This window comes from Ctenocephalides felis, unplaced genomic scaffold, assembly GCF_003426905.1.
Source record: "Ctenocephalides felis isolate EL2017-DRISC unplaced genomic scaffold, ASM342690v1 CF-g0.4_SCAFFOLD_01604, whole genome shotgun sequence".
NCBI lineage: Eukaryota > Metazoa > Arthropoda > Insecta > Siphonaptera > Pulicidae > Ctenocephalides > Ctenocephalides felis.
In genome coordinates, this window is record NW_020537758.1 from 40,155,208 (window position 1) to 40,166,349 (window position 11,142).

The 11,142-nt window shown below is 29.9% G+C and overlaps 1 protein-coding gene across 2 annotated transcripts; it reads left to right on the forward strand.

Moving 5' to 3' along the window:
* Positions 1–1,838: 1,838 nt before the first annotated feature.
* Positions 1,839–9,282, forward strand: LOC113372435 (splicing factor 3B subunit 3-like). Of its 2 annotated transcripts, XM_026612766.1 has the most exons (18): positions 1,839–1,941; positions 2,075–2,369; positions 2,459–2,611; positions 2,997–3,206; positions 3,488–3,698; positions 3,947–4,079; positions 4,330–4,460; positions 4,528–4,685; positions 4,870–5,046; positions 5,607–5,758; positions 6,066–6,221; positions 6,395–6,550; positions 6,626–7,334; positions 7,409–7,611; positions 7,774–7,938; positions 8,097–8,394; positions 8,590–8,852; positions 9,052–9,282. In XM_026612766.1, exons 2-18 carry the CDS (start codon positions 2,141–2,143, stop codon positions 9,190–9,192), a joined length of 3,645 nt encoding a protein of 1,214 aa, XP_026468551.1. In that variant the 5' UTR covers positions 1,839–1,941; positions 2,075–2,140; the 3' UTR covers positions 9,193–9,282. The 2 variants fall into 2 exon arrangements, with proteins under 2 accessions (XP_026468551.1, XP_026468552.1); XM_026612767.1 differs by lacking the exons at positions 6,066–6,221; positions 6,395–6,550; positions 6,626–7,334; ... (3 more) ...; positions 8,590–8,852; positions 9,052–9,282 and adding an exon at positions 5,434–5,472 and having other exon boundaries at positions 5,607–5,740.
* Positions 9,283–11,142: the final 1,860 nt, after the last annotated feature.

Consider the following 11,142-nt stretch of genomic DNA (forward strand, 5'->3'; position numbering starts at 1 on the left):
TAGTTTAACTACAATTCGGTTCATAAATAAAAGAGTATCGGTTTATGTAATTTAATAATTTGTTGCGACGTGTTTAAAGTACCAAAATTATAAATATTTTATAAAAAGATTGAAATTAGGAAGCTTGGTGATAAGCAGGAAAAATCATTGCGATAAAAATTAATTTCTGACATTAATACAAATAGAATAGAATATACGTTTTTAAATCACTTTTTCTCTTTTTTTGCATAGATTTATTTCCGATCAAAATAATATAATTTTTTAAGACAATATGCTGGGACAATATGCACTTTAAATCACAGAAGCAAGATTGGATTTGGGTTTAATTGCAAATTTATTTAATTAATTCTATTTGTTGTGTTTTATTTCACTCAAAAATATGATATTGATGTTTTATTAATGGTTCAAATTAATATTGAAATTTAGAAAATGGAAAACTTAATATCAGTTAAAAGTGTACTTTAAAAAAAGAACAAGAAATTTATAATGATAATATTTTATACATTATATAATATATAGAATCTAGTTTAAATTGGGGCTTTTGTTGTTGAGAATACTATTTTATGCTATGATGACATAATTGACATTATATATCATATTCATATTTATTTATTTATTATTTATTTTATTAAAATACGTAGAGTGATCTCAGAATAACAAATAATAGTTATTCAAACTTTTCAATTTTGATATAAATATAATATAATAAAGATTCTAAGTAGATACGGCGGTCAACTAAGTATATTTTTTTATTGCAAATTTATAAATTTATTATTTATATAAATATAAATATATTTGGATAATATGGTTTTATTTTAATTGTTTAAAAGAGGATTTGTTATATATTTCTATTTGTGTATGGGCAGTGCAGATATGCGCTATTTCACAGTTTAATAATAATGTTCATAACATATTTTTTGCACAATTTATAAATCACAAATAATCATCAAACCTCAGCAGCGGCACGAACAACTCTTTTCGAAAACACATCATCTTGAGGTAAACTATTTATCAAATTAAATGTTGAATAAAAGCACAAAATCAAAATAATTTTAATATCCATTTTATTTTTATTCTCTATGATAATATGTATCACGTACTAGTAGTTCCAAATATAAATGATTCGAAATATTTAATCCTCATTTTATATGTGTTTTCAACGATATAGTAGTTTCAGAGAAAGGGGATACAAAAAGTTCATATTATGTAAATTTTGTAACATATATTGAAATATTCAATCAACCGTTGTAAAATAGTTATTTCCTTATTTTTTACTTCAAATGAAGTAGGGCGTAAAGTTTATATCTATGGACCAATGCATATTAAGTGGAATTTTGTAAAGATTTCATTTTAAACAATATCACATATAAAAAGATATATTTCATAATATTAAAAATATTCTAATTATCAGTTTAGTAAAAAATATATTAGTCTTAAATCTGTGGATTAAATTTTAACATAATGGCTGTATATCCGTTAATTAGATTTTTTTCAATTTATTATTATTTATTTAAATAATAATTTATATTAATTGTAACAAATTATTCGACCCATCACAAATCGACAATTCCCCAAATTCGGCAATTTAAAAAAAATTAATGTCTGATTTGTTTGCTTCCTACTTGCCATTAAATAAATATGAAATATTAAACAAAAATATATATATTCTTCATAAATTATGTATTTAGGCGATTGTCTATGAATTAAATGAAATAAAATAAAACATTATATCGAATTGATTTTCCCGCGTCAAAAATGTTAAATCTCGAATAAATATTTTCTTATCGGGCAATATTTTTTCATGTAGTAAATGACTCTTTAGTACATCGGCCATTTATTTCCGGGACGCCTTCGAAGCTCATTCGAAAAAGAATTATTTTAACTAATTAATCACAATTTTATTTGCGTTTAATACAAACATCGGCTGCATTCGATACCAAGGTAAATATTTTCATAGTATAATATAAATTGTAATACTATTATTTTACGAAATTAAATATTTTTTAATGGAACTCCATCTTGTTTGTTCTCATCATGTTTTTTTCCAATGTGACCCCCTCTTTGTTTATTGTAGAATGTGGCCGGCGTGGAAATAATTGAATTTCAAGGTGTTTTGTAACCTCGATTTTGATCTTACAAAATGCATCTTTATAACCTAACATTGCAAAGGGCTACCGGGGCCACTCATGCGGTCCACGGTAGTTTTTCGGGAACCAATAAAACGCAAGAAATAATTATTTCGCGTGGCAAAAGTTTAGAAGTTTTGAGGCCCGACGTAAATACGGGAAAAGTACATACCTTGCTTACAGTGGAAATATTCGGCATTGTGCGATCTTTAATGTCCTTCAGGTTAACCGGAGGAACTAAAGGTAATTTTTATATACTTATCAGTATATAGCGTGCAGTATTATTTGCTTTGGTAAATTGGCAAAACCTTAAATGCTATTTTATATCATAGATTACATAGTTGTTGGTTCTGATTCTGGTCGTATAATTATTCTGGAATACAATGCTGCAAAAAATACTTTGGAGCGTGTTCACCAAGAAACGTTTGGCAAATCTGGATGCAGGCGCATTGTTCCAGGACAATATTTGGCTATTGATCCTAAAGGTAAGCATGCAAATGATTTCATTCCTATATTACATACAAACTTTTGTTCTGTGCAGTACAATACTAATTCATTTCTCCAGTTCTTTTTTACTTTATAGATTTATTTATAGTAAAATTTAATTTTGTTTGCTCTAATAACATTATGTTGAAATTTCAAATGTAGATGGTTCATTATCTCTTAGTTATGCACTTTAGGTATCTCCAGAATTTAGTACTTTTATATATATTCTGGTCGTAAAACTGGTGCTATAGTAATATGTGTATCGTTGGAGCACTCATCATTTTTACAGTGTTCCCTGGTTAAACACATTACAAACATAATACACTTAAAATATTTTTACTTCAGATAATTTCAATCATGTTCTAATATAAATAATTTTAATAGGACGTGCTGTAATGATTGGTGCTGTTGAAAAGCAAAAGTTGGTTTATATTTTCAATCAAGCTGAGGGACGTTTAACAATATCATCACCCTTAGAAGCTCATAAATCCAATACATTAGTATATCACATGGTTGGTGTTGACGTAGGATTTGAAAACCCTATGTTTGCATGCCTTGAAATCGATTATGAAGATGCTGATTCAGATCCAACAGGTACATTATAAAAGATGTTAAAGTGCCAAAGTAAATATATAATCATAAAATAGTGATTCAACACCCTCTAAAATAATTGCACTATCACCCGCAACAAGTTTAGATAGCTTGTATTGTGTTTATTATCTAGTGCTATATCATACTATAGTACTCTGAACCATTGGGATACTCATTTCCATGTGTATAACACTCTGATATGAGTTCAACAAAAACTATTTTGCAATAGCCTTTGGATTTGAAATTTTTCTATTGTGTTATAAATCATATTAACATCGTTTTAGGTGAAGCTGCCATGAAGACACAACAAACCTTGACATTTTATGAACTCGATTTAGGTTTGAATCATGTTGTTAGGAAATATTCAGAGCCACTTGAAGAACATGCAAATTTTTTAATTGCTGTACCCGGTGGTAATGATGGTCCTTCTGGTGTGTTAATTTGTTCAGAAAATTATTTGACTTATAAAAATTTGGGAGATCAACATGATATAAGGTAATTGAATATTTTTCAAATTTTGTTGCACATTCTTGCTTGCACGAACGGAACTGTAGTTCAGATGCATAACTAATGTGCAGATATCAAATCAGCTTGTCGCCTTCGAATACAAAGAAAAATTTTGATTTGAAGTGAACTCAAGCAGAAACATTTTTCAAGTTACTAGTAAGAATCCTCTTGCAACATGCTTAGTATTTAAGTATACTTCTTAAGTATACTTTTTAAGTTCTTTAATTTCATTTTAGGTGTCCAATTCCTCGAAGAAGAAATGATTTAGATGATCCTGAGCGGGGAATGATTTTTGTTTGTTCTGCTACACATCGAACCAAATCCATGTATTTCTTCTTAGCACAAACTGAACAAGGAGATATTTTCAAGGTACTTAGGCCAATAACATACATTACTGATATAATTATTGCACTTGTTGGTATCTCCAGCACCTGGTTCTTATCACGTTCTGGTCGTAACAACTGTGCTATATAAAGATGTATGTTTAACAAAAACTTCAGAATAATTTCTGATGTATTGTTTAGATAATGCATAACATATCTTAGCATTTAATAAGCTAACTTTGCTTTTCTTTTAACAAATATCGAATTTTTAAAATTACCTGAACTATTTTTTTCAGGTAACCTTAGAAACAGATGAAGATGTTGTAACAGAAATCAAATTAAAGTATTTTGATACAGTGCCTGTAGCTGCTTCTTTATGCGTATTAAAAACTGGATTTTTGTTTGTTGCTTCAGAATTTGGAAACCAGTAAGTAAATACTCTTATTGGATACATATTTGACCATATTCATGTATTAACATGAATGACTTTTTAGCTACTTATATCAAATTGCACATCTAGGAGATGATGATGATGAACCTGAATTTTCTTCTGCAATGCCACTTGAGGAAGGAGATACATTCTTCTTTGCACCAAGACCATTACGCAATTTGGTTATGGTTGATGAAATGGAATCATTATCTCCAATATTAGGTATTCAATACTTTCATTAAATAAACTAAAAATACAAAATATTACTTTACCCACATGATGATAAACAAATAACATATTTGTAGTGATGATCTACTCTTGAACTCTCTCACTGAAGCTAGTTGCTATATCACTCATTTCATCTTAATTTTGTTCAGCTGATATAAATTTTTAAATTACTTTTTAGCTTGTGAAGTAGCTGATTTAACAAATGAGGATACTCCACAACTTTATATGCTTTGTGGTAGGGGTGCTCGTTCTACAATGAGAGTTTTGAGGCATGGTCTTCATGTAACTGAGATTGCTGTATCAGAATTACCTGGAAATCCTAATGCTGTGTGGACTGTTAAACGCAAGACTGATGGTAAATAACATCTTAATTGAATTTAGTATTGGTTGAACTACAAATGGGGCACAAATAGTTCACCTGATACCTTCATATTATAAATATTTTGCAATTTATGCACATTCTTGCTTGCACTATGTGGGTTTTAACTAGATGCATAACATATGTGCAAATAATAAATCAGTTTGTCGCCTTTGAATACAAAAATTATTTTGATTTGAAGTGAACTCAAACGGATACATTCTTGATTTTTTTTTTAAATACATTTAAATTCAGTCGTTTGCTTACTTTCAACACACTAGAATTTTTTTTATAAAATATAAGCTTTTTGTTTATTGGCTGTTAAAAGTCAGAATAATATCCCTGGTGTGTTGAAATCATTCAAACGCCAGTTTTTACTTTCAGAATTGGTGAATCTGGTTGGCAAATGCAGTTTGAGCTAAGGTAAGATTCAAGAATATTGCGGAAGCCATTAGGGAAAATTGAAGATCTGTTTAGAATACTCAAATTAAACTCTTTTTTCATTAAACCCTTTTCTGTGTTTAGTACAACTTCAATTTTGTTTCTGTTTCTTGCAGACAAATATGATGCATACATAGTAGTGTCTTTTATCAATGCTACATTGGTGCTGTCTATTGGTGAAACAGTAGAGGAAGTAACAGATAGTGGCTTTCTTGGTACGACGCCAACTTTAAGCTGTTGTGCCCTTGGCAAAGATGGCTTAGTTCAGGTGAGGTGACAACCTTAAATGATACTCATGATTTATTTTTTCATACTATTATTGTGCTCATTGCATTCATATTTTATTACAAATTACTTTGAGGTTTCAATTTTTAATATTGTTCAAAACTTTTGATAGTAATTTTTTTTTTTTTTGTATCAATACTTAAAATTGTGAGTATAATCTTATGATGAATTATCTGTCCGTGTTTCACCTGATTGACAGTGATTAAACTTCAGTTGCTGATGATTCTGTGACTTTCTTACAAATATTTTCACTTATTATCCCATATTTACTTGAATTTTTATATATTCAGATATATCCGGAAGGCATGCGTCACATTAGGGCAGATAGAGGTGTAAATGAGTGGAAACCTCCAGGCAAGAAAACCATTGTCAAATGTGCTGTTAATCAACGCCAAATTGTTCTTGCATTGTCTGCAGGGGAATTGGTCTACTTTGAAATGAATCAAGTTAGTAATATTAGTTCTCATTCTTGAAATACTCCTCCACTTACATGATGTTTATTTGCCTTAGGACACTTCTGATTAATTCATGCAGATAACATACTTATACTGAGCTTATTTTTATTATTCAAAATTAATTTTAGTGGTAATTTATTAGTATTAATTTATTCAAACTTTAGTCAGGTCAACTAGATGAGTTTGCTGGAACATTGGAATTATCAGCTGATGTTTCATGTATGGCCTTGGGTTCAGTTCCTCCAGGTGAGCAGCGATCTTGGTTTTTGGCTGTTGGTCTAGCTGACAACACTGTTCGGATTATTTCATTAGATCCATCTGTAAGTTTATAATACAATGTACTTAAAAGTATTGACATTCATTTAATTTATTTTTTATTTTATTTATTTTTTAAGGACTGTTTGTCGAGCAGATCTATGCATGCATTGCCATGTCCTGCTGAATCTCTTTGCATTGTTGAGATGGGGTTATCAGATTCTTCTGAGAATGATAAGAACATAAATAGTTCTGGTTCTTTATATCTCAACATAGGACTTCAAAATGGTGCATTATCCAGGATTGTTCTCGATCCAGTTTCTGGAAACTTGGCAAATGCTAGAATTCGATATTTGGGTACCAGACCTGTGAAATTATTCAGAATTAGAATACAAGGAAATGAAGCCGTACTTGCTGTTTCAAGTAGATCTTGGCTCAGTTATTATTACCAAAACCGCTTCCATTTAACACCTTTATCTCATGAAAGTTTAGAATATGCATCAGGATTTTCAAGTGAACAATGTCCTGAGGGCATTGTAGCTATTTCTACTAATACTTTAAGAATTATTGCCTTGGAAAAGCTTGGTGCAGTTTTCAACCAAATTTCTTTTCCTTTACAATATACTCCTCGTAAATTTGTCATTCATGAAACGGGAAGATTAATAATTGCTCAAACTGAACACAATGCCTACACTGATGAAACTAAAAAACAAAGAAAAATGCAAATGGCAGAAGAAATGAAAGAAGCTGCTGGGGCTGAAGAACAAGAATTGGCATCTGAAATGGCTGAGGCTTTCTTAAATGATGCTTTACCTGAAAATCTTTTTTCTGCGCCAAAAGCTGGTCATGGTATGTTCAAAATATTTTTAGTATTTAGTAATAAAATCATGAATTTCAGAGTTACTATTTTTTTTTAATTCCAGGAATGTGGGCTTCACAAATTTGTATCATGGATGTAAATGGGGACATTATTTTCACTCACTGCTTTCCTCAAAATGAAGCAGTGACTTCTATAGCCCTGGTAAAATTTGCTGGGCATAATCAACATAGTTTAGTTGTAGGTATTGCAAAAGATCTACAATTGAATCCTCGAATATGCAATTCAGGGTTTCTAGATTTATATAAGGTGAGTTCACCTTCTTTACATACCAAAGTATTTAACATGATGTTTTTATGCCTTAGGACACTTCTGAAAGTTATGAGTGATTAATTACTTCTGAATTTCATATCAGTTACAATATACTGATTATATTTAAATAATCAATTCTAACTGATCAAACTATTACAGATTGATAACGAATGCGCTTCTTTTGAATTAATTCATCGAACTGAATTATCTGAAGTACCTGGTGCGTTATGTGGTTTTCAAGGAAGATTACTGGCTGGAGTAGGCAGGATGTTACGAGTTTATGAAATTGGCAAAAAGAAGCTATTGAGAAAATGCGAAAACAAGGTAACACTTCACCTTCTATATAATTAATGTATTAACTACAGGATGATAATTGCAAACTGAATTCCATGATTAAAAATCCTGCAGTACTGAAAAGAGATAAATTAATTTACTATATGATATTTTTTTATTTGTTAATAAATTCAGTATTTTTATTTCAGCACATTCCAAATCAAGTAGTGAATATACAGGCTGTTGGACAGAGAATTTTTGCTTCTGATGTTCAAGAATCGGTTTATTGTATCAGATATCGCAGAGCTGAAAATCAACTCATAATATTTGCTGATGATACCCATCCTAGATGGATTACTGCTACTACCCTACTTGATTATGATACAGTGGCCACTGGTGACAAATTTGGCAATATTGCTATATTGAGATTGCCACAAAATGTTAGTGATGATGTTGATGAAGATCCAACTGGGCACAAAGCTTTATGGGATCGTGGTTTACTAAATGGTACAATTAAACTTTTTACATCCTCAAACATTTAAAGTTAGCAATAAATTTTTCATGTGATGTGTTATCAGTCCGTGTTTCACCTGATTGACAGTGATTATAATATTCTGATACTGATGAATTGAAAGATCATATTTTTAATATGGCTTACAGTAAATGAGAAATGAATTATGTTAAATTGATTAATTTTTCTAGGAGCTTCTCAGAAAGCTGACACTGTAGCGACATTTCATGTGGGTGAAACTGTCAGTTCTTTACAAAAATGCACATTGATTCCTGGAGGTGGTGAAAGTTTACTTTACACAACAATCAGTGGATCTGTGGGAGTGCTGGTACCATTTAGTTCACGTGAAGATCATGATTTCTTCCAACATCTTGAAATGCATATGAGAAGTGAAAATCCACCACTTTGTGGAAGAGATCATTTAAGTTTTAGAAGTTACTACTTCCCTGTCAAGGTAATTATTAATTTTTCCATAATCATAACTAAAAAATTTTTACTTAATTTAAAATCAAATGATGTTTAATACTTCACATGCTAGACTTATGATCTGACATGATTCTGCTTTTATTGTATCTGATAATTGATAGATGATATTAAAACTTCGTTTTTAAATTTTATTTGCAAACTATGTAAACTTTTATCAATTATTTCAGAATGTTCTGGATGGTGATTTGTGTGAGCAATTCAATTCCTTGGAGCCAGCGAAGCAAAAAAGTATTGCTGGGGATTTGGAGCGGAATCCTAGTGAAGTTTCTAAGAAATTGGAAGACATAAGAACGCACTATGCTTTCTAATCTTATTGTCGACTTTTGTACTACCTTACTGTGTTAACAAATGTAATTTTTGTCTACATTTTGAAACTATTGTATATATTAAATTTTAATAAACACTTCAATTAATTTTGTGTAGATTTTATTTATGAATTCTCCATAATACTAAGTTATTTATTGGTTAAATAAATCATGTCAAATTAGACAAGTGTCTAAAATAGTTTAATTTAACTTAAACTGCATCTTAATTTTGGTTAACAAGATATTAAATAAAAAATTAATAATCATTAATGTGCAATTTTTAATTACATAGCTGCTAATTGTATCAATATAACAGTGAACTTAATTTATATGAAAAAAATAAAATTAATAAACATCTTTCATTTAATATTCATTATATAATAAACCATTTTAATTTTTATTTCAAATCTAAAATATATTTATACAAATATATCAACTTCCCACAGCATATATTGCACTCTTCTTTAACACTATTCCTACCGACATTTCATGTTTGCTATTCCTGCCGCGACCGGTCAAATGACCGGTCATGCAAAATCGGTATTTTTCAGTATTGAATGAAGAGTTAATGCTAGTTTAAGAGTTTATAAATACAAATACAATATATTTCTTTTATTTTATAATGCGAATTCTACATTTTATACTGTTTTATCCAATTTTTCACGATTTTTTTTCTTAGAGTGTATTTTCTGCACACGCATTTTTTACGTTTTTGGCTGATTTTGTTTTCTCTATCATTTTTCTAAAGCATTATCTGGAATAGTTTCTTTTAGGGAATCTGTTTTGTACTTGTACTTAGTTGATTTTTTTCTGAATTCTTGTTGGAACTATACGACAAGTTAATTGGAATAGAAAGTTCCTGCCTTGTACATTGTCTTCTCGTAATTTCTTTATGTAACAACAATGGATTTATCCTGAATAAATCCAAAATAATGTAAATCCTTGATGAATTCTCTCTAAAATTCATAGTTTACCAAATGATTTCTGACTATTTTATGAATGGCATCTACACCAGTCCCGACGCTAATACCAATTGAAATAACTCCCGTATTAGTGTAATTTTTTCAACATATGTGTATGTAAGTGAAAATTAGAATCTTCTTTCTTATCTTCCAAAATTGTAAATATTATTTGAGTATTGAAGTCTTTGATTTTTCGTTCTGCCAGTATTTATAGCTGTTATATTGCTTCAATTGTACCTACCATCAGTTTTCTTTTACTAAAAGTTTAGCTATATGTAGGATGGTAAAAACGTTATATATTTTTTATGTCGAAGCGATTTTGATAATACGGTTTCATCAGTTATAAATCTTCAAAGAATATCTCAGTTTGCTACGTATACTGGATGGTTAACAAAATTTTACACCCCATTTGTGCGATTTGCAGGGCATAATTATATTTACATCGTATATTGAACGGTTACTAATATTTATACGTTTTCCTAAATACTATTGAACATATGTTGAATGAATTTACACCTTACCTTTATTGAAAATATATGTTTGTCGATAGTAATACGTAGTAGTACATATATAATTCTAGGGAACGAGTCCACAATTATATATAAATCTATTATAAATTTGTATGAACGATATATAATTGTGGACAGGGTTGAATTTGGCGGAGATTTTAGTTCGCATCGAAGCCACCGAGTTCAGAGTAGCGCTAGCGTCTATGTCGTCATAGGGAAAGAAATATATGCGCGCGTGCATTTAATATATATGTAGTGGTGATATGATGAATACATTTTAGGGATTCCATCGCCAAAGTGTCGACAGTATATAGAGAGATAGTTGCGAGCGCAGACAACTCCTCGAAAATTTTGAAATGACTGTACTAATTTTATTGAGGAGTCCATGCTTTAAATTAGGAGAAGAATCCACGGATTTTTCACTAAGTCTTTGTGGTTTTATTTTCAAATAAAATATTCAAAGGTATCTATCTAGAAAAAAT